This window comes from Ursus arctos, unplaced genomic scaffold, assembly GCF_023065955.2.
Source record: "Ursus arctos isolate Adak ecotype North America unplaced genomic scaffold, UrsArc2.0 scaffold_12, whole genome shotgun sequence".
In the NCBI taxonomy this organism is placed as follows: Eukaryota; Metazoa; Chordata; class Mammalia; order Carnivora; family Ursidae; genus Ursus; species Ursus arctos.
Window position 1 is genome coordinate 63,194,562 of NW_026622786.1, and position 27,312 is coordinate 63,221,873.

General features: G+C 38.4%; 1 protein-coding gene and 1 long non-coding RNA gene across 2 annotated transcripts in view; one reads left to right on the forward strand and one right to left on the reverse strand.

Moving 5' to 3' along the window:
• LOC113254656 (uncharacterized) overlaps positions 1–25,267 on the forward strand; it is a 51,996-nt gene extending 26,729 nt beyond the window's left edge. Inside the window, exon 3 of the long non-coding RNA XR_003315910.4 lies at positions 24,109–25,267. This is a non-coding gene — a long non-coding RNA (uncharacterized LOC113254656). The remainder of the gene's footprint in view (positions 1–24,108) is intronic.
• Positions 1–27,312, reverse strand: part of SCP2 (sterol carrier protein 2) — a 115,825-nt gene that overhangs the window by 15,542 nt on the left and 72,971 nt on the right. The window contains exons 12-13 of the mRNA XM_026498068.4: positions 15,966–16,119; positions 7,369–7,471 (exon numbers count right to left, since the gene is read on the reverse strand). Of these exons, the coding sequence (XP_026353853.2) occupies positions 7,369–7,471; positions 15,966–16,119 (257 nt within the window). The remainder of the gene's footprint in view (positions 1–7,368; positions 7,472–15,965; positions 16,120–27,312) is intronic.

Here is a 27,312-nt window from a genome sequence, read left to right on the forward strand (position 1 = left end):
GCTTTTGAATCTCGAGGGAATGAAACTGAAAAAGTAACCTCAGATCCGTATCTCAGTAAGTTGGTTTCCTTTCTCCCTCCCTCTTCCTTTCATCCCTACTTTTTGTTTCATTGTTCCTTACAGAAATACTTGCTGATCCAAACAATGATTGGCACCAGACATTGTTCTAGGTACTGAGAATACAGAAGTAGGAGTTAGAAGGGTAAATGATCACTATGATCACTATGACAACACTGGATAAAGAGCAGCACGGGGGACACCACAGGAGTACCGAGGAATGGCCAAGGCAGCTGTCAGGGTGCAAAATGTAAGGATTACAAGCTCACATACTTTTCTTAAAAACTAAATCAAAGACATGGTAATTCTACCGCAATTACTTCTCTTTAAAGAAACACATTTGGGGGGGCACCTGGTGGCTCAGTCGATTCAGTGTCTGATTCTTGATTTCGGCTCAGGTCATGATCTCAGGGTTATGACATGGAGCCCCATGTCAGGCTCCATGTTGGGCATGGAGCCTGCTTAAGATTCTCTCTCCCTCTCCCTCTGCCTCTGTCCCTCCCGTTATGCCCTCTCTCTCTAAAATAAATAAATAAATCTTAAAAAAACAACTCATTTTCTGTGGAAAAAATAGAAAATGCTGATAAGCAAAAAGAAAATATAAATTGTTTGTAATTTTACTACTCAGAGAAAATAATATTTTGATGTCAATCCCCTCCATCTTTTTTTCTCTCCATATGTTTTCATAAATGGGATCACATTTTTATATATTGTTTTGTAATCCACTTTTCTGTCTCATATCATTATTCTCATTTCTGTGTCATTAAATATTCTTCTACATACAGTCTTTATTTGTGTAAATGTTACTATACTTCATCTAACCAATACTCTTGCTTGATATTTAGATTAATTCTTACTTCTGGCACTTCTAACAAAGCTGCAAATAACATTCTTACATTTAAATATTTTTACATAGCCTCATTTATTGAAGCTTAAATTCCTAGAACTAAACACTGCTAATTAATGAATCTGAAATCATCGTTGCTTTGAATTCCTGCTCTGTCATGTACTTCATAACTTCCAGGGCAAGTTACTAAACCTCTCTGAATCTCAGTTTTCTTCTTATCTGTGAAATAGAGATGACAGTAGCTACCATCATAGAGTTGTATAGGTATTTAAAGACCCACAAAGCACAGAGTAACTGCTCAATAAATGTTAGCATTTTGTTGTTGTTGTTATCTTACTATGGTCTGTGTGCTATTCCTGTGCCAATATTATAGTTTTATAATGTACTTTGTACTTTGGTACAATAAATCCCCATTATAATTCCTCTCTTCCAAATACTCTTGAACTTGTTTTGGACATTTTTTCCCCTCTACATGTACATTATAATAATTTAGTTAGTTCTTCTCCCCCACCAAAATGCTGTTGGATTTACATGGGGTTACATAAAATCTGTTAGATCAGTTTGAGGGAGAATATCTTTACAATATTAAGTCCACCCATCCATGAATATGGTATATCTTCAAGTTTTCTTTGATGTCTACTGGCAATATTTTGTCAATTTTTTCCCACATAGGCTTTTGCACATTTCTTACCAAGTTTATCTTAGGTGTTTTATATTTTATATTGCTCTTAATATTTTTATTGCATTTCATGAGTGGGTTATTGCAAATATATAAAAAACATATTAATCTTTGAATTTTTTTTTTAAAGATTTTATTTATTCGACAGAGATAGAGACAGCCAGCGAGACAAGGAACACAAGCAGGGGGAGTGGGAGAGGAAGAAGCAGGCTCATAGCGGAGGAGCCTGATGTGGGGCTCGATCCCACAACACCGGGATCACGCCCTGAGCCGAAGGCAGACGCTTAACCGCTGTGCCACCCAGGCGCCCCTGAATTTTAATTTTGGAACTGGCTACCTCTTATAATTTCTAATACTTTTTATTTCCCACCTTCTTTATTTCAGCCTTACATTCCTGCAATAATTTAGACACAAGATTCTTTCTTTTGGTACCATGATATTCATTCTTTTATTTTTTTTAACTTATTTTATTTAAATTCAGTTAACATATCACTAATTAACAATTAGTTCAATTAGTTTAATCAGTTAACATATCATTAATTTCAAATGTAGAGATCAGTTATTCATCCATTAGATGTAACACCCAGTGCCCATTACATCACATGCCCTCCTTAATGCCCATCACCCAGGTACCCCATCCCCTCACCCACCGCCCCTCCAGCAACCCTCAGTTTGTTTCCTAGAGTTAAGAGTTTCTTATGGTTTGTCTAATATTCATTCTTTTAAAAAAGATTTAAGGGTTTGATATGTTTAGGCACAGTGAACTTGCATAGACTGGTATCAGATACTAACCTCTGTTTCTATATAAGCAGAGAGCCTGGCCTAAGTTCTTTCTTTTTGTTGTATTTTGTTTGTTTTAAAGTATACAATTCGGTGGTATTTTAACATATTCAAAGTTGGGCAACCAACACCACTATCTAATTTTAGAATGTTCTTATCACCCCAAAAAGAAACCCATAGCCACTGGTAGTCATCCCCCTTCTCTCTCCTGCTAACCTCTGGCAACCACCGATCTACTTTCTATCTCTGTGGATTTGCTTATTCCGGACATATCATATAAATGGAATCACACAATATCTCACTCAAATTCTTCTAAGTTAGCTTTAGGAGAAATTATTAATGGCAATAATAACCTTCCTAGGGCTATAATGTTTTCAAATACTTTTGTACACATTATTTCCTTAATCTCCATAAAACCTTGTAAGTAGTTGGACAGGTATTAATATTAGCTCATTAAGCAGAAAAAACAACTGAGACTCATAAAGATTAAGAACCCTTTGGACTATTCTCTATCCTGTTGCCAATTAACTCATCTAACATAACCCACCTAACACTAACATAAGCCATCTAACACTTCCAGGTGTGAATTTCTTTTTTTTTTTTTTTTAAAGATTTTTTATTTATTTATTCGACAGAGATAGAGACAGCCAGCGAGAGACGGAACACAAGCAGGGGGAGTGGGAGAGGAAGAAGCAGGCTCATAGCGGAGGAGCCTGATGTGGGGCTCGATCCCAAAATGCCGGGATCACGCCCTGAGCCGAAGGCAGACGCTTAACCGCTGTGCCACCCAGGCGCCCCTAGGTGTGAATTTCTTTTTTTTTTTTTTTTTAAAGATTTTATTTATTTATTTGACAGAGATAGAGACAGCCAGCAAGAGAGGGAACACAAGCAGGGGGAGTGGGAGAGGAAGAAGCAGGCTCACAGCGGAGGAGCCTGATGTGGGGCTTGATCCCACAACGCAGGGATCACGCCCTGAGCCGAAGGCAGACGCTTAACCGCTGTACCACCCAGGCGCCCCTAGGTGTGAATTTCTTAAATGTGGCTCCCCAGAGCCTATAGGAGGAAATCTGACTTTACATATCATTCAAGATTCTTCATAATCTGAGGGATATTTATCTATTCTTATCCAGCCACTTTTTTCATCCTCCTCACGCTTTATGTTCCAACAATACTGATCATCTTGAATTCCAAAAACATATGTGCCTCCATGCCCTTGTTTATGCCCTGTCCCAGTTCACTCACCTCCTCCTACTCACATTCCCACCCCAACCTCATCAAGTCCCTGCTCACTTGCTAATTCTTCTGGGAAGGCTTTTTTGCCTGTACTGGATACTTTGATAGCCCTTTGCACATGCATCCATGTTTCTTGTTAAAGCAGTATATTTTTCCTGGGGAAAATCTCTCCATGTCTATCTTCCCACTAAACTCTGTTCCCTGAAGGGCAGGGACATATGTTTAGTAAGCAGTACAACCAGAACTCAGTCCCAGTTTGGTTTAACTTCAAATTCAATGCTCTTGTTGTCTGACCATACCATACTACAAAGGTGGTTACATTAATACTTCCAACTTAAGCCTATGAAAGCAGTATGTCTCCATAAATGAATTTTAAGTACAAGTCTTCTTCACATTCCTTGAGATCTTTCATCCCTCAAGTTTCTGTGACGACAATCTAGAAGGGTGGGTTAATAACCCTGGTGTGGTGGGCCACCCAAGAGCCAGGCTTCCTTTGGGGCCAGCAGCCCATGAATGACTATTTCTAGGTGCATCCACACCAGCTGTGGGCATAATGCCTCAGGAACAGACACCAACAAGTCAGAGCAGGTAAACACCAGCAAACTAGAAATTCTACTTAGCATACTGGGAGAGAAATTCCTTCCAACTCCTTAAAACAGATGTAGATTAATTTTATACTTGCTGTTATTTTTAAGAACTGATCCTCTTATAAAATAACATTTTTCATTGAAGAAGTGAGACAGGGTAAGTAAATGGACAAAGAGAGAGTTAAAAGAGGAAAGAAAATACCCGTTTGTTGCAAAACTAAAGATCATCAGTACTAAGAAAGTTCTAAGTGCCTCCTTGAGTGAAAAAAAAAAGTATTTCTTTCTGAGTAGGCAAAAGGTCAAGGAGTAGGTTCTGTCTCAAACTTAACTGGAACAGAAAGTTAAGACAGAATTCAAAGAAGGGCAATGGGGTATTGCTAACGGACAAAAGTGGAAATAAAATCTCTGGCCAGATTTCCTTTGCTAATGCAGAAAGTGCATGAATTGACAAAAGATTCCAAGACTTTCACTTTCTAGTCCTCCCAAACATTTAGGAAACTTACAATCGTGGGAAGGAAACAAGGGGACAAGGTCCCCACAAGTGAGGTTATGGAGGGAGGAGAAAAGAATTAAAATGGGAGCCAGAGGAATACAATTGCAAAGCTAAAAGAACACTGTGAAATAAAAACAGCACTGCTTTGTTAATCCTGATAATGAAGTATTCAATAATTGACATATAGCTTACCACACACTCTCTATTTTTATTTGATTTTTTGGGGACAGAATAAAGTTGAAAAAAAAATGGGACAATTTGGCAGAAGTAAATATCCTATGGGTTTCTCTGCAGGCAAATATTGGTGGCAAGAAAAAAAATTCAAGCTGAGCCCTGATAGAGTCCGACTTCAGTTCAGTGGACATACATAATGAAAGTAAAAATAATAACAAGAGGGGCACCTGACTGGCTCAGTCAGGACGGCATGCAGCTCCTGATCTCAGGGTCAGGTGTTCGAGCCCCATGTTGGGGGTAGACAGTATTTAAAAAAACAAACAAAAAACTAATAATGAAATATTTTTTCCTACTAGATTGGCAAAGATTTTTTTTTATTTTAACAGATTTTTATTTATTTATTTGATAGAGAGAGAGAGCACAAGGAAAGGGAGCAGCAGAGGGAGGGGAGAAGCAATCTCTCTGCTGAGCAGGAAGCCTGATGTGGGGCTCCCAGGACCCTGGGATCATGACCAGAGCGGAAGGCAGATGCTTAACCAACTGAGCCACCCAGGCACCCCATAGATTGGCAAAGATTTTTTAAAAACCAGCCAACACATAGCACCAGAGAAGGTATGAGGAAAAAAACAGTCACTCCCATGAATTATTAAGTTTGTAAACTTGTGCCCTCTTTTTGGTGGATAGTTGGTAATATATACCAAAATGCAAAATACACATATTCAACGACTCAAAAATTTCCCCTTTATTTATGTTAAGATGACCATGGCATTAAGTACTTAAAGAGGAGTAAAAAAGAAGATTTATTATACCACTATTTTACTTCCAAAATTTAAATACAAGCAATGTTCATCATAGGAGGCTAGTTAAATAGATTATGATACATGAATTCAAAAGGTACTAGATGGTCATTAAAACTGATGGTAAGGTTTATATTTATGTGAATGGAACACCGTCAAGAGAAAAAAGCAGGTTATAAAGCAAGTATAACGCCCCCATGCAGGTGTATCCCCACAACATGGTGGCAGGACAGGTCTACAGCTCCTGGGCCAGTGCCTGCCTGCCCAGAACCAGCAAACCTGGCCCTCTCTACCTCAGGAATGTCATTGATCATGAAAATCCTAGAAACGCAGGGTCCTTTGTGAAGACACATCAGTCGCACTGACTGTTTTCCACTCACAGTGCAATCAATCACCTTAGATGTTAATAAGTTCTTTGTGCTGCAATGAAGCAGTCAGGACATACACACAATGTATGCCTTTCACACTATAGCACGAATGAAACAAACAGCTTAACTGTTCTGAATCCTTTTATTTCAGCCCACTTTGGTCAGCTTAAGAGATGTATAATTGGAATTGTTTGACTGTGGCTGTAACTGTGCCTTATTAGCCTGAAAATTAAAATCAGTAATGATATCCCAAGATGCCTTTAGGTTTGAAACAATGTAAATATGTAATCTTGCTTATAGAGAAGAGCTCTCAAAAAAAAAAAAAAAAAAAACCTCTCCTTTTTAAAAAAAGTTACTGTTAGATTTCCTTAGTATGATTATTATCTATCAAGAACTGGTTATTGTACATAAAAATAAATTTGTATACAGAATACAATTAAAAAACCCAACACGTATCGTATGATCCTAGTTATGCAGAACTGCATACTCACATACAAAGAGAGAGGTCTAAAACAATGCCAACCGCTGTTAACATTTTTGTGAACTCTAAGTAACAGCATTTCAGGAGATTTTTAATTTTTCTTTTTCATATGTTCTGTATACTGTAAATTTTTAAAATATTTTATTTATTTATTTATTTATCAGAGAGAGAGAGAATGAGCACAAGGAAGGGGAGTGGTAGGAGAGGCAGAGGGAAAAGTAGACTCCCACTTAGGAGAGAACCCAATGTGGGACTCAATCCCCAGGACCTTGGGATCATGACCTGAGCCGAAGGCAGACGCTTAACCGACTGAGCCACCCACACACCCATGTGAATTTCTTTTAAGTTAGCATTATTTTTACAAGAAAAATACTACTTTGAAAAAACTCAAGCACAAAAGATTTCTTTTTATAAGGAGTGTTGATCTTAGGTACCTTTAAAGACTCACCTTAAATATTATTCTTTTTTAATGATTCTAAGTAAGGTCTTTTTAATTCAGAAGGAAATTACACCAAAATAAGTGAGAATCCCTTTACATATGACCTTTGCCCAAAATTATTATCTCCCTGACAAAGAGAGGAGTGAGGAGAGTGACGAGGGCTAGCCTTTCCTCTATAGTTCAGATTGTCACAGCATTTTACCATAGCTCTTTATAGAACTCAAGTGTGGAGATCTGTTCATCTTTGAAATGCGCTCTTACCAGAATTACAAAGAAACGATAATAGTACACTCAGAAATCTAAAATACACTCAATACTTGACAATATCATATAAATTTTTAACTTGTATCATTTCATGGCAACACCAGACATCTATATCACTTTCTCTAGCCTCAAGGTCCTCTTGGCAGTATTTTATATAAATCTCGCTTACCTCTTCAAGCTTCTTCTCAATCTCCTTAAAGACAACATTTGCCTTAAAGCCGTCAACTGCAGAGCTGGTTGGAACAGCCTCAATTCGATGAGTTCTAAAAGAACTGGTGAAAAGAATCAATTTCAATCCATGGAGTCATATAGATACTAGGTTTTCAACACTTAACAGTAGTAATTTTCAAAAAAACTCTAAGAACAGAGATGTTGTGGCTCTTACCCAAAGAAAATCATAATTAAGTCCATAAAACAATTAGGCTTTCCTTCCCCTTTTCTTCAACAAATATTGAATGCTCACTAAGTGCTAGGCATAGTTCTTAAAAATACAGTAAACCAAAGAAACTTACCCTCATGAAGCTTATATGCTAGCTGGGGAGAGAGACAATGAAGAAGCAAAAAAAAAAAAGATACAGGGGCACCCGGGTGGTCGGTTGAGCGCCTGACTCTTGGTTTCGGCTCAAGTCATGATCTTGTGGGTTGTGAGATCCAGCCCCCTATCAGGCTCCCAGCTCAGGGGGGAGTATGCTTAAAGATTCTTTCCCTCTGCCCTTCCCCCCACTCTTGAACGCACGCTCGCTCTCTCTCAAATAAGTAAATCTTGAAAAAATAAAGAAAGAAAGAATACAGTTACTATAAAAAAAATGGGGCACCTCAGTCAGCTAAGCGCTCAACTCTTGATTTCAGCTCAGGTCATGATCTCATGGGTTATGAGATCCGGCCTCCACGTCAGGTTCCGTACTTAGAGCACAGTTGGCTTGTCCCCCTCCCTCTGCTCCCCCCACCCCCTGCTCATTCTCTTTCTCTCTCCCCCACCCAAATAAAATAAAATCTTAAAAAAAAAAAAAAGAAGAAAATAAGGCAGGTTAAGAGGATACAGAGAAAGTATACATGTGTGTTGGGTATTCTATTTTATTTTTTATTTTATTTTATTTAAATTAAATTAATTAACATATAGTATATTATTAATTTCAGAGGTGGAGTTCAGTGACTCGTCAGTTGCATGTAACACCCAGTGCTCATCACGTCATGTGCCCTCCTTACTGCCCATCACCCAGTCACTCCATCCCTCTACCCCTCTCCTCCAGCAACCCTCATCCTAGAGTTAAGTCTCTTATGGTTTGTCTCCCACTGATTTTGTCTTATTTTATTTTTCCCTCCCTTCCCCTAGGATGTTCTATTTTAAACAGCCTGGTCAGATAGGACTCTCTGAGGAGGTGACATTTAAATTAGGTCTTAAATTATGTAAATGAGCTAGACCTGTACACATTTAGGTGGGGAAGCCAGTTCTAAACTTCCAGTATAAAAAACTTGAGGAAAAAACTAGCTCGGCGGTTAAAGGAACTATAACAAGGCCAGTATGACTGCAGCAGAGCAGAGATGTAGAAGGATCTAAGGTCACAGAAACATGCACAGCAAGACAAGAAGGAGCTTTAGAGATTATGGTTAGGAGTTTGGGTTTTAAGCATAATGAGAAGAATTGTATGGTATATGCTACAGAGTAGCAAGATCCAATTTATATGTTTTAAAAAAACAAGTCTGGCTGCCAGGTGGAAAACTGTAAGGCTGCAGAACAGGACAGCAGGAAGACTGGTAAAGAGGCTAAGGCCGTAGTCCAGGCAAGAGAGGATGGTGATTAGAACAGAGTTATAGGGGCGCCTGGGTGGCTCGCTCAATCTAACGTTAAGCGTCTGCCTTCGGCCCAGGGCGTGATCTCGGGGTCCGCTGGGAGCCTGCTTCTTCCTCTCCCACTCCCCCTGCTTGCGTTCCCTCTCACGCTGGCTGCCTCTCTCTGTCAAATAAATAAATAAATAATCTTAAAAAAACAAACAAACAAAAACAGAGTTATAAGCAGGGGTTGGACTCAAGATTTACATTTTACCTGTGACACAGAGATGAATTTAACAACCATCTGCCTATTGGTTGTTTGATAGTTAGGGAGCAACTACAGATAAATGACCTGATATAGCAGAAGGAACATAGTCTTTATAGCTACAAAGGCCTGGGTTTGAATCCCAAGGGCTTCCTTCATTCACTAGCTATATGATTTGGAGTAAATTACTTCACCTCTATGCACCTCTGGTGGGGAGGTAGGGAGGCACCTAGCAGAGCCCCTGGCCCATGGTAAAAAGTGATAGCGTGACTGGTATAGGCCCCAGAGCCTCAAGTGTGAGATACAGAAAGAAACTTGAGGGGTCTGAGGAAAAGGAGGGTGTTAGGTAATTCCTCTGACAACCACAAGCAGGCTGGTGGTGGCTGGGACCCAGATGGGGGCAACACAAGAAGGATATATTTGAAGGAGTCAAGAGCACATCGGTTGCTCGGTAAGCATTTCTTTCTTTCTCTATCCTTTCTCCTTCCTTCTGTCTCTCTTTTTCTTGTCTCCCCATCTTTCCATCATTTCATAAATATTTAATGAGTGCCTGCTACATACCAAGCATTGTTCAAGGTAGTGGGAGTATAAGGGTGAACAAGTCAGACCTGTTCTTACTGAGTTTATATTCTTCTAGTAGAGGAGAACAAGGAGTAAACAGACAAAATAATCGCAAGTATTAGGAAGGAAATAAAAAGAGGAACCTACTTTAGGTAGAGCAGTCAAGGAATGATATCTCAGAGCAGCTGAATTTAAGCGAAGACCTTATTAAAAGAAGAAAAGGAGCTGGCCATTCAAAGAGGAAGCTGCAAAGATCCTGAGAGAGAAAGGAGCTTGGTATGTTAAAAGAAAGTAAAACAAAAGCAGTCATTAAAACACAGTAAGTGGGGGGAGAGTGATATGAAATGAAATTGGAGAACTGGGCAGAGGCCAGATCATACAGGCTAAAGTAGGGAATTTGGGAATCTACTGAAATGATTACGTAAGGAGGTGAAATACAGTTGACCCTTGAACAACACCGTTTTGGACTGCATGGATCCACTTACATGCGGGTTTTTCCTGTCAATACAGTACAGTACTGTAAATGTATTTTCTCTTCCTTATGATTTTCTTAATATCACCTTTTCTCTAACTCACTTTATTGTAAGAATACAGTATATAATACATATAACATACAAAATATGTATTAACTGACCTTTCATGTTATCGGTACGGTCTCTTAGTAGTTGTTAAGTTTTTAGGGAATCAAACGCCACTTTTGGGAATTTTCAACTGCACAGGGTGTCAGCACCCCTAATTCCCACAGTGTTCAAGGGTCAACTGTAGTTTCTTTTGATGATTCTTACAACAGTGTGCAGAATGAACTGGGCAGGGGGGTGGGGGATGCGAGAACAGAGGTGGGAAGAATAGTCAGGAGGCTGCTGGAATAGTCCAGATAAGAAGTGATGGTGGTCTGGACTACAGTAGAGGCAGTCTACCATCTGCCCCATCCAGTGGAAATGGAGAGAAGAAAGTGGATTCAAATGTATTTTAGAGACAGAATCCATAGGCTTTGCTCCTGGAAAATGGGGGGATTTAGGGTGAGGGGAAAGGGCAAGGATAATTCCGGTGTTCCTGAATAACTGAGGGGATGGCAGTACCATGCAGTGATAAAAGGAAGAATGAGGTGGAAGTAGAGGGGATCAAAGTTCCATTTTAGGAACATGAGGTATGAGATGGTTGTGAGACAAGAAGGCAGTTGGATATGAGTCTGGAGATCAGAGGAGAGGTCAGGTCATGAGCCTCACATCCAGCTCCCTGCTCGGTGGGGAGTCTGCTTCTCCCCCTCCCTCTGCCTGCCCTCTGCCTGCCACTCCCCCTGTTTGTGCTCTCTCTGTCAAATAAATAAATAAAATCTTAAAATAAATAAATAAATCCATGGGAACGATAAACTTGCCTTAAGGAAATTACAGAGAAAGAAGAGAGCCCAGGACAACACCCAATGGAACTCCATTATCTAAAGAGGAAGCAGCAGCCAATGATACAAAAGGAAAAACCAGAAGAGCATGGTGTTGCAGAAGCTGAGAAGGGAGAAAGAATCTGGGACAGAGAGATAAACTATGTCAATTACTGCCAAAGGTCAAATACCCACTGGATTTGGCACCATGCAGAGTACCCGTGACTTCGACAAAAACAATTTGAAGAGTGAGGGAAGTTCTAGAAGTCAGATTATAGTGAATTAAAGAGTGAAGAGGAGAGAGAAATAGAGATATTTTGAGTTGATGGCATGAGAAAGACATGAATTTGGGGGGCCAAGGACAATTTTTGTTATAGCAACTTGAACAGACTAAGACAGCAGGCCTCAATTTATCCAAGATACAGCTCGAAACCAGAAAGTAATAACAGAAAAGAGAAATATTGTTCAAAAATGATCTAAATTAAAGGAAAGAAAAGTTTAACTATAAATTAAATGCAATTGGTCACTGCTCTTCAATATGACCTCTCCTCATTTTCTCAGTTCCTACGGCAGCACTGGACATTTCTTACCCACACTGCGGCAGCTGCCTCCTAAGGGTTCCTGACCTCTGTTTCTCCACTATTCAACTCAAAGTAATGCCAGACTGATCTGCTTAAAGGGCAATATAACCACATGATCTTTTGATAAAACTCATTTTGTGGGCTCAGTTCCAAACTCCTGAATAGAGGATTTGAAGGTTTCAAAACCATAATCCAATCTAGTTACAACTGTATCTCCTGTCACCAACACGATGTTGACTCTGCCCATCTACCAAGGCAAGAACAAAATAAACTACTCTGTACCCACACAGTACAACCACTCACCAAACCCTGTATCTCAAACTTCTGTGCCTGGAACACCCTTCCTCTACCTTCCTGCTGGGCAATCCTAGTCATCTGGTTTAAATTTACCTTCTTCATAATAATTTCTTCCTCTGGGCTTCAATAGGGTTTTGAAAAAACTATATGTGCCTTCCCTACATACACAGAGGACCCCACTTGGGGGCCTTAGCATGTAGAAGTTGCTCCATCAAAGTTAGCTAAATAAGAAACTAAGTAAATCAGATCATGTGCAACTGTTACCGAAAATATAATGACTTATAAGAAATATTATTTGGTCATTCAGATGACTGAAATGTATTTCTCGATATATTTGATCTTCATTCACAGTTTCTGAAAATGCTTCAAAGCCATAAAGGTGAAATGAGTGTCCTGTTATTAATGAAGGTGACTTACGGACCCCACCACACATCACTACCACCAGGGAGGGGAGAGAAGTTGGAGGTTGATGAACCAATGGCCAATGGCTTGGTCAATCATGATTATGTACTGAAACCTCCATAAAAATGCAAGAGGACAGATTTTTGGCCCTTTTCTGAGAGCTTCCACACTTAGGAAACCAGAACCCTTCCTCATACCACCAAGCCAGGGCCCAAGCTCCTTTGTTTGGGACCTCGCATATGTGTCTTTTCATCTTATTATTGATTTGTACCCTTTAATGAACTGGTACAACATAAGTATTTTTCTGAGTTCTGTGAGCCACTCTAGCAAACTAGTCAAACCTAAGGAGGTCGTCGTTGGAACCTTCAACCTGTAGCCAGTTGGTCAGCAGCACAGATAACAGTCTGAGGTTTGTGACGCATCTGAAGTGGTGGGTGGGGGCCAGTCTTAGGGACTGAACCCTAAAGCTGTGGAATCTGATGCTATCTCTGGGTAGACAGTGTCAGAATTGAGATGAATTCAGACCTACTGGTGTCTGAGAATTGCTTGGTGTTTGGGGAACAGGTAGTGGGAACTCCCATTCCCCATGCTGGAACTGGGTCTGGGAACCCTAAAACAGTACCTTAAAATGACCTTGTTTAAAACAAAACCACAACCTTGCTTTAAAACTATATTTGTACCATTAGATTCAGAATCATTTTCCCAACTTTGGCCTTTGCAGTGAGTTATGTTGTATCACTAAGACTATCAATAATACCTTCAGTATTTTCTTATTAGTCATTAATTCTTATTAGTCATTCGTACAGGTATCCCTGCTTTTCAAAAGTTCACGTTACACCACTTTGGTTCACACTTTGCTTCTACGAAAGACCTACATTGGTACCTGTTTTTGCTAACCAAAAGAAATCCAAAGAGGATTTTGGTTTTTACTATAAAAAAAAAAAAAGGTAAAAAGAGATAATAGCGTTCAATGTTTGTTTCGCAGCAAGCCATTTTGGAGGCAGTGCATTGATGGAGAGTGGCACCTCCCCCAGGTTCTCTCCCCCAAGAACTACACTCAGCAGGGAGCCACAGCTTTGAACTGTGTCTGTGAGCATCTGTGCTTTATCTCAATTTATTTTGTGCATCCGTTAGCAAGATGTGTCCTAAGGTATCAAAAAAGCATAAAAGAGATTATTCTGGGGGTCTGGGAAACACTCAAGAATTTTTCCATGTAAGTTAATGGTAATTGTTTCTTCGCTTTACACCATTTTGGCTTAAGAAAAATTTCATAGCCTCTCTCGCTGGCTGTTTCTATCTCTGTCAAATAAATAAATAAAATCTTTAAAAAAAAAAAAAAAAGGGGCGCCTGGGTGGCACAGCGGTTAAGCGCCTGCCTTCGGCTCAGGGCGTGATCCCGGCGTTATGGGATCGAGCCCCATATCAGGCTCTTCCGCTATGAGCCTGCTTCTTCCTCTCCCGCTCCCCCTGCTTGTGTTCCCTCTCTCGCTGGCTGTTTCTATCTCTGTCAAATAAATAAATAAAATCTTTAAAAAAAAAAAAAAAGAAAAGAAAAAAGAAAAATTTCATAGGAATGCTCTACTTTTGGATAGCAGGGGAAACCTGTGTATCATCCGGATTTTTTTTCATACTTCTGCCTTCCCACAAATATCACTGTAGCTATTTTGAACCAACTCAGTCTCCCAATTATTTAGTCTCCTGAAATTAAAAAAAACTATGAGAATTCCATGTTTAAAATAGAATGTATTGCCCCAAATTCATAAACTTCTAATCTGAGCAAATTAGATACTATACTAATTTTTATGCTGACTCCAGTAACTCTTTATAGTTTGGCTTTTACATGAGGGTTTTCAACCTCAAATATGAACTGGATGAAATTCTAGAAGACAGTACAGACTGATGATCACCTTTAGGAGGAAACTCGAAAATTCAACATTTTAACACCTTTTTATTTGATTCAATTCAAGAAACATTCACTCTTTATGTCAGAGATTCTTACAGGGGTGGGGAGAGGTCACAACAGCCTTAGGCCTCAAGGATTTCATATAAGGGGTATAAAAATGCGGCTATGCCACAACTAAGCCAAAACTGGATATGGGTCCAAGAAGTACAAAGTGTTGTAGATATTTAAAAGCAGATGGCACCAGAGATGGGCCTTCAATGATAGAATTTTCACAACAGAAATGATATTTCAGGCAGAGAAGGAAAAGTGAAAGGACAGACAGAAGAGACTCAAGAGCTTGTAAAACATAAGAATATAATGGATTCTGAAAAAAAGTGTGTCATATATCCTTTTTGGAACCAAAAGTGTGAAAAAAATAATAATTACCAAGAATTTCAGGAGAAAAAAAGGAGCCAATTGGTGTTGACAGCTACAGCAGGGTTAAAGAGAACAAGAACAGAAAACAAAGACAGGAACATTTCATAATCAGATCACTGGTGGCCTTACCTGACCTCTGTGGTGAGGTCAAAAACTAGACCATAAGAAAGATATTTCAGAATGGACCCCCCCCCCCAAAGTGGCCCAGTATATAAGGCTCATCACAAAAGAAAATAAGGCAAGAAGAAAAATAAATTTTTATCATATGTAAGACCTGACCATATTTGCTAACAGAAGGAATGGAGTCAACAGAAAAGCAAAGATGAAAAGATTCAAAAGGGAGAGGGTATACTTAATGTTTGGAACAAAGTTACAGAACGTGGTTGGAAACAAAAGCATGCAAAGAGGACAGCCAGGCCTTGGGAAGGAAGAGGCACTTTTTGCCTATGGGAAGGATTAATGAGCACTTCTGAGACAAGAGCAAGGAAGTTCAGGGATCCTGAAAGGCTTGGAACAGAAAGCGCTTGGAGATCTGAGGAGCATAGGCATTTGATAAGGACAGGAAGAAAATGAGCAAGAGACAAATAAAAGGGATTCTAGCAGCAGCGTGTATTCAGAAACATACACGTGCAGAGAGCGAATTAGCATATTTAATAACTTTCTCCAAACCACCTCAGAAGCTTGGGAGGCTATGCAGGGAGAAAACAATTTTGAGAAAGGAAACCAAAAAAGTGAACTTGCCTAAATTAAAATCACTCTGGTTGGCAGGTCTAAAACAAGTAGTTTTAGGTCACCACTCTCTTTTGACTATGCAGCCTTCTTTTTTCTTTCTTTCTTTCTTTCGTTTTTTTTTTTTAAGTAGGCTCCACAACCAGCGTGGAGTCCAATGCGGGGCTTAACTCACCACCCTGAGATCAAGACCTGAGCTGAGATCAAGATCGAGTCCCTCGCTTAATCGACCGAGCCACCCAGGCGCCCCTATGCTGCCTTCTTTTTTGAACAAAATTTTCCTAAGGCTGGTTAAGTTTAAATGCTAATTGCCAGTTTAAAGATTTTAAAGCCAGGCTACCAAAGCAAAATAATGAGATATTTACTCAGTACTAAGACAATAAAATTTGGACTTTATATTTGCACAACGTCATCAAGCTGTAAAAGTCAGGATTCATTAACCGACAAAAACCGGAACGCCACTTACCTCGCAGCTTCAGGAAAACCCATCTTGTAGAGCGTCACAACCACAGCTCCTCCAAGGCCTAAATTATGCTGCAGAGCAACCTTTGCACCGGGAACTTGCCTTTTCCCGGCTTCCCCTCTCAGCTGCCAGCAGAGTTCGGCGCACTGAGCCAGACCTAACAAATCGAACACCGAGCAGTCAGGTTCCCTTGCTATTGAAACTTGCCCCAACCATCTTTCCGAAGCCCGACGAGAGCTTACGCCGAATCGTGACTTTTAATTAAAATATTTAAGCCAAGAGAATGTTTGCATAAATAATAACTTCTCTGAAAAACCATGAGGGTTTCTGCAGCCAATTTTTTTTCCCACCTAAGTCCGTATTTAGACAATATTCAGGCTTAAGAAATTCCCTGCGCTCTTTAAAATTCCAACCTGTCATCTTTTGGCAATGCTGAAAAAGGAAACACCGAATATACAGTTCTCTGCCAAAATTGCATGAAAGTAATTTAACTAATTTTACCATTTTTAATGTATTAAAAGAAAATAATCAAGGATTTGGGAGTTCACCATCCCTAAAAAGTTTAGCTAGTATACAGAATTTTCCTGATTTTCCCCCAACTATTTCTCAACAAGTATGGATTTTCATAAGAATAGAATCTGTCCCCTGGATAATAAAACCAAAGGTTTTTAGAGCTGCAAAGAACTTAATGATGTCAGACTGAGAAAGTGTAAGATTAAGTAGGGCGTGAATGGTCACGTGACACTTTCTACCAGACCAGCTATTTAAGGATACCTGAGTCAAGAATGTTCTAACAGGACACACCGGTTTCAACCGTCATGAAGGCAGAGCTATCTAGGTCTACCAACAATGTCTGTTCTTCTACCTACATGCCCAATCACAGCTTCTGATTCCGGAGTTCCTGTGACAATTACCTACTTATGACCCTGTTAAAAAGAAAACCACAGGTCCAAAATGGTGTCTTTTAGACCAAGTTCCCAAACCAAGGCTTAAATCCTCATCTAATTTTAGTTTCAACCTCCCCCAGAAATGCAGTCTTCACTAGTCAGGAATTTTTTGATCAGTGCCAGAGTCTGCCACCTAGACCCTCCGCATCCCCACGAAGATGAGGTAGCCTGCAAGATATAAGACCCCTTGCTTTTCCACCTAAGGGAAAGCAGCCTCGCCTGGAACAATCCTTTTCTTTTGCTAATAACTTTTATGTCCCACCCTCCTATAAAAACCTTCCATTTTAACAACACTTCAGAGGACCCCCCCCCTTCTAAATGGGATGCTGCCCAATTCATGAATCATTTATTAAAGCCCATTAGGTCTTTAAAATTTACTCAGTTGACTTTTTGTTATTTAACAAACTCTAACCTCCTCAAGAAATTTAACTGCCACTTCTTATTTCCAAGCAGTATGTATGTGTTTACAGAATATATATCTTAAGCACTGTTTTAAAAATAGGTAACTCCACAACCTATAATGATTTTTTGAGTTGTGAACATTCTGAATATTAATGAAGAAGATTAAAATGAAACATTGGGGCAGTTAATTTTACTAGAAATCTGCCATATAGAAAGCTCAACCATTCAATGAATATGTAAAAGGCAAAAAGTATTCACACTGATCTTACATACACATGGGCAGGAAAATACGGCTAATTTTCTTCACAAAATAATAAATATACATAGTTCACAATATTTGAGAAAATACTCAACCTCACCTTGATTAAATAGAAAAATGCCATTTTTAACCAAATCGGTAAGGATGCTTTTTTGTTTGTTTTGTTTTGGGTTTGTTTAATCTCTTTAAATAAGATAAAAATAAAATGGAGTCATAAAAAGTAATCCAAAAGAAGACTGAAAAATAAAAAGGTAGAAGGGAATAACAAATAGCAGGGACAAAGAGAACACAAATAATAAGACAGACTCAAACCTAACCATATTAGGGGCGCCTGGGTGGCACAGCGGTTGGGCGCCTGCCTTCGGCTCAGGGCGTGATCCCCGCATTATGAGATCGAGCCCCACATCAGGCTCCTCCGCTATGAGCCTGCTTCTTCCTCTCCCACTCCCCCTGCTTGTGTTCCCTCTCTCGCTGGCTGTCTCTATCTCTGTCGAATAAATAAATAAAATCTTAAAAAAAAAACAACTTAACCATATTAATAATCACATCAAATTTAAATAGTCTAAAGACCCCAATTAAAGGCAGAGATTGCCAGAATGGAAGAAAAAAAGCAAGACTCAACTAAATGATGCTAATGCACTGCAATTTTTTTTTTTAAGATTTTATTTATTCATTTGACAGAGAGACAGCCAGCGAGAGAGGGAACACAAGCAGGAGGAGTGGGAGAGGAAGAAGCAGGCTCCCAGCGGTGGAGCCCGATGTGGGGCTCGATCCCAGAACGCTGGGATCACGCCCTGAGCCGAAGGCAGACGCTTAAAGACTGAGCCACCCAGGTGCCCCATGCACTGCAATTTTTTTAAAGATTATTTATTTTAGAGAGAGACCAAGCAAGCAGGGGGAGGGACGGAGGAAGAGAGAATCCTGAAGCAGACTCACTGCTGAGCACAGAGCCCCGACATGGGGCTGATCCTAGGACCCTGAGATCATGACCTGAGCCAAAATCAAGAGTTGGCCACTTAACCAACTGAGCCACCAGGCACCCCAATGCTAATGCACTTTATTATTTTTTTTAATGCACTTTAAATATAAAGTCACAAATAGGTTAAAAGTAAAAGGATGGAAGAAGATATACCACGTTAATACTAGTTAAAATATGAAAACTGGAATGGCTATATTCAATCAACCAAAGCAGATTTCAGAGCAAAGACTTAGCAAGGAAAAAAGGCCATCTCCTAATGATAAAGGGATAAAAACAAAACTGTCTTTATTCACAAATGATATGATTGTCTAAATAGAACACCTGATGGAGTTTTTTTTAAGCTAATAAATTTAATAAGTAGTTTAAGCAAGGATAAGAGATGAAAAATTGTTTGTACAATACAAAAATTGATTATATTTCTGCATACTAGCAATAAAAAATTGAAACTGAAAAATATCATTCACAATAACATCAGAAATATGAAATACCTAGGGATAAATCTGACAAAAGATGTGTAAGACCTATACAGTGAAAACTATAATACATTGCTGAAGAAAGCTAAAGAATACCTAAAGAAATGGAGATAAATATTTTGTTTATGGGTCAGAAAACTCACTATCGTTTGGATGTCAATTCCCCCTAAAAAAATCTATACATTCAACATAATTCCTCAAAAATCCCAGGAAGATTTTTTTTTACTAGAAATCGACGAGCTGATTCTAAAATTTCTATGGAAATGCAAAGGAGCTAGAATAGCCAAATAACTCTGAAAAAGAAAAATAAAGTTGAGAGCTAAGGCTACCTAATTTCCAGAACTATTACAAAACTACAATAATCATAAAAGTATAGTATTCATGTAAAGACAGACAAATAGACTACTGAACAGAAAAGAGAATCCAGATATAATCCCCACATATTTATGAACAATTGATTTTTGACAAAGGCAATGCTATGGAGAACACGTAACTTTCCCAACAAATCGCACTATAACTGGAAATACATTAAGTAAAAAATGGACTTGGATCCATACTTTGTGCCATATGCAAAAATTAGTTCAAAATGGGTTATAGATCTAAATGTAAAACTTAAAGTATAAAATGTCTACAAAAAAACATAGGAAAAGGTCTTGGTGACCCTGGATTAGACAGAGATTGCTTAGATCCAAAACCAGAAGTAAATCCATAAAAGAACAAACAGTAACTGGGAGTTAATAAAAAATAAAAAACTTCTACTCTACTACTAGAAGACACTACGAAAAGAATGAAAAGGAAGTCACAGACTAGGAGAAAACTTTTGCAAAGCATATATCTAATAAGGAACTTAGATACATAATATATCAAGAACTTTCAAAACTCAATTAAAAAAACAACCAGGGGCACCTGGGTGGCTCAGTTAAGCATCTGACTGCTCAGGTCATGATCCCGGGGTCCTGGGATGGAGCCCCACATAGGGCTCCCTATGTTTCTCCCTCTCCCTCTGCCCCTCCCCTCTGCTCATGCTCTCTCTCTCAATTAATAAAATCTTTAAAAAAACAAAGAACCAATTGTGTCCCAAAATAGGCAAAAGATTTGAATAGACTCTTCAGAAGAAGATACACAAATGGCAAATAAGCACTTGAAAAAATGCTCAACATCATTAGTCATTAAGAAAATGTAAATTAAAACCACAAGGAGATGGCACTACACACTGGTTAGAATGATTAATATTAAAGCCTGACCATACCAAGCACCGATCAGAATGTGGAGGAACGAGAACTCTCATACACTGCTAGTGGGAAGGTGAAACAGTAGGATCACTTTGGAAGTCAGTCTGACAGTTTCTCAAAAGCCAAATTATGGAAAGAGCCCAAATGACCACTGACTGATAAACAGACAAAGAAGTTGTGGTATATATATATACAGTGGAATATTACTTGGCCACCAAAAAGAATTAAATCTTGCCACTTGCAACGACATGGATGGAGGTAGAGAGTATTATGCTAAGTGAAGTAAGTCAGAGAAAGACAAATACCATATGATTTCACTCATATGTAGAATTTAAGAAACAAAACAAATGATCATGGGGAAAAAAAGAGAGGCAAACCAAAAAACAGACTCTTTAACTACAGAGAACACACTGATGGTTATCAGAGGGGAGGTGGGTGCGGGGAACGGGTTAAGTGAGTGATGGGGATTAAGGAGTGCACTTGTCCTGATGAGCACCAGATGTTGTATGGAAGTGCTGAATCACTAAATTGTACACCTGAAACTAATATTACATGTATGGTAACTAACTGGAATTTAAATAAAACTTTAAAAAAATATTAAACACATACCTAGTGTATGATCCAGTCATTCCACTCTTAGGTATTCACTCAAAAGAAACCAAATGTTCATACAAAGATTTATACATGAATGTTCACAGTTCAGAGTAGCTTTATTTGTAGTAGCCAAAAACTATAAACAACCCAAATCAACAATAAATTGTGATATATCCATATGATGAACTACTACTCAGTAATAAAAAGGAATGACCTATTGATTCATGCAAAAATAAATAAATTTCAGGCAGACAAGAACAGAGAATACATACTATAGGGTTCCATTATATAAAACCCTAGAAAATGCAAATTAATCTATAGTGATAGAAAGCAAGAGCAGTGGCTGCTTTGGGATGAGGGGTGAGGAGTAATGAGAGGAGGGATTACACAGAAGTATACATGAAGAAACTCTGGGTTCATGGATATGTTTACTATCTTGACTGTGGTGATGGTTTCACAGATACATATATTTCAGAACTTACTCAATTTTACATTTTAAAATCAGTTGATTATATGTTGATCTTACCTCAACATCCAGCCATTAAGATATTAAAGCCATTAAGATACTAAAGCCAAGATATTAAAATAAAGTAAGAGGTATATAGGCACAATCTTCCTTCTCCCTTCCTTTTACCTGGCAGAGCAAGAAAAGCCAGGGATTGCTCCTAGCTATCTCTACCTGCCAACAGGTATCAAGAGTAAACACTCTCACTTGGGTTCCATTTCCCCTGGCACTGGAGAGTATTCATTAGAACTAATGATAAAACTTAACTTTCTTCACTTCACAGTGGCAAAACACACAAAATTCTGGACCATGGGAATGAGGACAGGTGGCCTATAGGACATGATGAGATACTAAAATAGATGCTGTGGTAAAAAGCTATTTAGGCCTTACTTACTTTTTAGAGTCAGTGCTAGATTTAGGTCTTGCCAGTCATCATCCTAGGATTTATTTCTTTTGATGACTTCTTACAGAGTAGAAGAGGCAAGCCACAGTTTGAGTATGCTAGGTCTCCTGGCTTAGATTTCATTTTCACCCAAATCTTTAAAACCTAACTTTATAATATCTAAAAGGTATTAAAACATGTAAACAAAAACCACATGATAGAATAATATGTGTACCATTAAAAACATCAAGAACAATGTGAATTCAGTAGGAGAAATAATTATATCACATTGCAGGATCAGAACATCTTCGAATTAGAAAGGATCTAAGAGTTCATCAAATCTCAGGCCCTAACAAATAGGCAATTCCCCTCACAACATTCCCATCAAGTTGTTAACTTGTATTTTTCATACACACCTCTGTGACAGGCAATACATGCTCTCAACACTTCTGAAAAGCCATGTTTGACAGTAATTTCCTGTATCAGCCCAAAATCTAGCTTCCCATGAATTTTTCCTAATTTTTCCCACACTAGACAAGTTTATCCCCTCCACCCCATACCACGTTTCAGATGTTAAAGGAACAATAATTTATTCAACCATCCCCTTTACATGTGCAAACTCTTGTATGGAGCACTGTTCAGGGTACAGAGACAAAGGAAATATGGATTCTACCCTTACAGACTCTTAGTCAAATGCAGAGATTTTTTTTTAAACCACAAATAATTACAATATATACTATAAGTATAAATGTCAAAAAAGAAGTACTGAGAAAGTATAATGAATTCAGAAAAGGGTCAAGAGTAATTCAATCTATGGAAAGGATGAAGAAATTAGGGAAAGCATCATAAGGCAGACCTTTCACCTGAGAAAAAAGCATTTTAGTGAGTGTAGTGGTTAAGAGCTTGGACTCTGGAAATACATTGCCTAGCTCTGAATCCTAGCTTTGCCACTAGTTTGGTGACTTTGGGCAAGTTACTCTGTGCTTTTATTTTCCACTTTTATAAAATACAAAAATAGACATGAGAATTAAATGAAGAATATTTAGAACAGCGCCCAGCACGTAGCACTGTGTAAATGTTTGCTGTTGTTATTCAGAAAACAACAAAGAGAGTTTGCAGAGGTGAGAAGGAATTAAAGGTGTCTGGGAAAAGCAAACAGTCCATTTTAATTTAAACATTTAAACATTTTGGTTTCATCCCAAACCTGGCTGGATATAAACGCTAGCACAAAACCTGGCCTGTGGTAGGCAATTAGTAAATCCTTACCCCGCCACTTTTCTTTCCCTTTTTCTTCTCCTCATAGTTCTGGTTTATACTTCGCCTGAACTTGTGCATTCTGCCTTGTATAGTAACTATTTGCATCATCACATTATCTACCTCTTGTATGCCTGGGTGGCTCAGTCAGGTAAGTGTCCTGTCTTCGGCTCAGGTCATGATCCCAGGGTCCTGGGATGGAGACCGCATCAGGCTCCCTGCTCAGTGAGGAGTTGGTTTCTCCCTCTGCCCGCCCCCCAATCCCCTGGCTTGTGTTCTCTTTCTTTCTCACTCTCTCTCTCAAATAAATAAATAAAATCTTTTTTAAAAATTAAAAATAAAAATAAATTAAAAAATAAAAAACAGAACCAATTACTTAGATCACCTAATGATAAAGTGGGCACACAATAAGCATATTTGAACTTTCATGGACTGAAAAATGAAAGATCAAGACCTAAAACTAGGTTGAAGCTGTACTGGAAAGGCACTAAATGCCAGGCTTAATTGGCACAAAAAGCCCAACTAAATAACCAACTTTCAGCTTCAAAATAACAACCCCTTGTAAGAAGCTGTATCTCAAATCACTTTTGTGCCCTTTCAGCAGATCACAAACATCAACATGCATTTCAAAAATCACATATAGCTAATAATAAGCTAAAGTCAAATTTTATTTATTCATTTTAAACAAGTGTTCTGTAAGCATTAATGCAATATATACGAAAGCACATTAAAAACGGAAATAAAGTATGATACTATTATTTGGACACTAACAATTTAAAAATCTAAATTTTAATGTGATTTTTCTAATTGAAAAATCTAAAAGGGAGGCCTGGGTGGGACAGTCAGTTAAGCGTCTGACTCTTGGTTTCAGCTCAGATCATGATCTCAGCGTTGTAAGATCAAGCCCCACATCGGGCTCCACGCTGAGTGTGGAGCCTGTTTGAGACTCTCTCTCCCTCTCCCTCTGTCCCCCCAACTCCCCCCACTGCCCGCTCTCTCTCAGATAAATTATTTAATTAAAAAAAAAAAGAACAATCTAAAAGGAATTCATGATTTTGAACTATGAATAAACAAAATATTCACTTCGAATGCTTAAATCTATCTTTTTTTCTATTACAGGTACTGTTATGGCAACTAGAAGCTTTTTTTCATCCAGATCTGGACAAGTTAAAATTGGAAACCATATGATGAAGCTTTAATTTTAAAGCTAATTTTCCAATACTGAGTTCCCACCAAAGTAGCAATATCTTACAATTAAACTAACACTATTTGTAGAAGAGAACCTTACACCGTCCCCACCCCATCATAAGTTAGTGTGTTTTGGAAGCACTTGACCATTTTCTGATTTTCTTAGAATCCTATTGCAATTTGTTATCCAAGTAACCAGGACAAAATATTTAAACTACTCAGAGCTGTCATTCTGATATATTTTTCAGGAGTCTGAATTCTTTCTTGGACTACAGCTAATGGCCATGTGTCAGATTTATTTGAAGTATATCCAAATCCTCAATATGTAGCAAGTAAACATTTACACTTCAGTAATTCTTCAACCCTATTCAGGCTACTAATCAAATCAGCAAGATCCATAAGTTTTGCCCCCAAATGCTACCCCGCCACTAAACATTATCCCTAATGACTAATGATAACAGGAAAATGTTACCAACAGTGTAGACTAAAATATTGGAAATGGCGCCTGGGTGGCTCAGTTGGTTGAGCATCAGACTCTTGATCTCAGCTCAGGTCTTGATCTCAGGGTTGTGAGTTCAAGCCCTGCATTGGGGTCCATGCTGGGCATGGAGCCTACTTAAAAAAACAACAACAAAAATAAATAAATAAAATATTGGAAAGGGTTTTCAAAGGATACTGCAGAAGGTGTGACACTCTTTGAAGTATTTAAATATTGAGTAAATTCTATTTTCCTGGGGTGTTTTAGGGTAGCTTTTTAGTGCCGGGGGAAGGAAGTAGATGACCTGCCAAGACTGACAAAATTGTTTACATTTGATAAAAGAATCTAATGTTGACAAGATTATTAAAAAAAGAAGTACTCTTGGGGCTTCTAGGTGGCTCAGTCAGTTAACTGTCTGCCTTCAGCCCAGATCACAATCTCAGGGTCCTGGGACTGAGCCCGACATAAGGCTCCCTGCTTAGGGGGGAGTCTGCTTCTCCCTCTCCTTCTGCCCCTTTCCCTGCTCATGGTCAAGCTCTCTCTCTCTTTCAAATAAACAAATAAAATCTTTTAAATAAAAAAAACCTTATTAATTTGACTAATAAAACATTATATTATTTTTTAAAAAAGTACTCTCACACTCTGTTGTTGGGAATATACCTTGTATTATCTTTTAGAAAAAAATTTGGCAATGTCTACCAATTTTTAAAGATATACTAACCTCTGACATAGTGAGTCCATTGTTTTGAACTTATCCTGAAGATACACGCAAAAGTATGCAAAGACACAAGGATGCTTATTGAAGCATTGTTTATAATAGCAAAATTGATACCACATATATGTCTCCTAGGCTTGTTAGGTAAATTCCTTATAATGAGAGTACTGTGCAGGCATTAAAAAAGAATAAACAATATCTCTAAGCGATAATATAAAAAGATTCTTAAGTAAAGAAAGCTGTCTACAGGGGCGCCTGGGTGGCTCAGTCGTTAAGCATCTGCCTTCGGCTCAGGGTGTGATCCCAGCGTCCTGGGATCGAGCCCTGCATCGGGCTCCCTGCTCTGCTGGGAGCCTGCTTCTTCCTCTCCCATTCCCCCTGCTTGTGTTCCCTCTCTCGCTGGCTGTCTCTCTGTCAAATAAATAAATAAAATCACAAAAAAAAAAAAAAAAGGAAGGAAGGAAGGAAGGAAGAAAGAAAGAAAGAAAGAAAGAAAGAAAGAAAGAAAGAAAAGAAAAGAAAGAAAAGAAAGCTGTCTACCATGTGGTAAATATATATATATGACACATACAGATAGAAAGGTTGTATATAGCCAAAATATGGAAGCAACACGTGTCTATCCATAGATGGAAAATGAAGATGTGTGTATATATATATGTATATATATATATATACATACACACACACACACACACACACCATGGAATATTACTCAGCCATAAAACAGGATGAGATCTTGCCACTTGCAATAACAACACCTAAAAGGTATTATGCTAAGTGAAATAAGTCAAACAGAGAAAGGCAAATACCGTATGATTCCACTTATGTATGGAATCTAAAAAACAGAACAAATGAACAAACAAAAAACAGAAATAGACCCATATGTACAGAGAACAAACTGACAGTGCCAGAGGGAGGGAGTGGGGAGGTGGGCTAAATGGGTGAAGGAGAATGGGAGACAGGCTTCCAGTTAGGGAATGAATGAGTCACAGGAATGAAAGGCACAGCATGGGGAATACAGTCAATGATACTGTAATAGTGTTGTATGGCGACAGATGGTAGCTACACTTGTGGTGAGCAAAGCACAATGTACAGACTCGTCCAACCACTATGTGGTACACCTGAAACTAATGTAACATTATGTGTCAACTATACTTCGTAACAAAAAAAGAAAGATTGTATAAACACACATATAAATATGCATTTGTTAAAGCATAACAATCTTAGGGAATATACCCCCAAAATAGTAAAAGAACTTGACTCTGAGGAATAGAACTAAAGGTAAGAAGGAAGAGAAAGACATATTAAATGTTAAAATTTGTCATCCTGCTATAATATTAAAAACCATAAGACAAACCTTTGGAGAACTATTTGGCAGCTTCTTACAAAGTTAAAAATATATCTCCCCTCTGACTGAGCCATTTTGCTCTGAGTTATTAACCCAAGAGAAATGCAAAAGGTATGTCCACAAATAGACTTGTATAAACAGGTTCATAGCATCCTTATTCATAATGGCCTCAAACAAGAAGGAACTCAAATGTCCATCAACAGAATGGATAAACAAAGTGGTATATGGAATACTATTTAGCAATAACAAAGGACGAACTACTGATATAAGAAAAATCTGGATCAGTCTTAGCCAGACTGAGGGAGAGGATCTGGAGAATGGGGAAGATGTTTGAGGGAAGTCAAGGTTCATTTATGTTTTAGCATCTGTCAGCATTTCATTTCTTTTATGGCCTAAGAATATTCCATTGTATGAATATACCACATTTTGTTTATCCATTCATCAGCTGATGACAGACATCTAGGTTGCTTTCATCTTTCTGGCTATTATAAATAATGCTGCTATAAACAATTGTGTTTTGTGAGAAGTGTGTATTTTATTATATGAAAAATTACACCTCAATTTTAAGAAAGAATATGGATATGAAAAATTGTA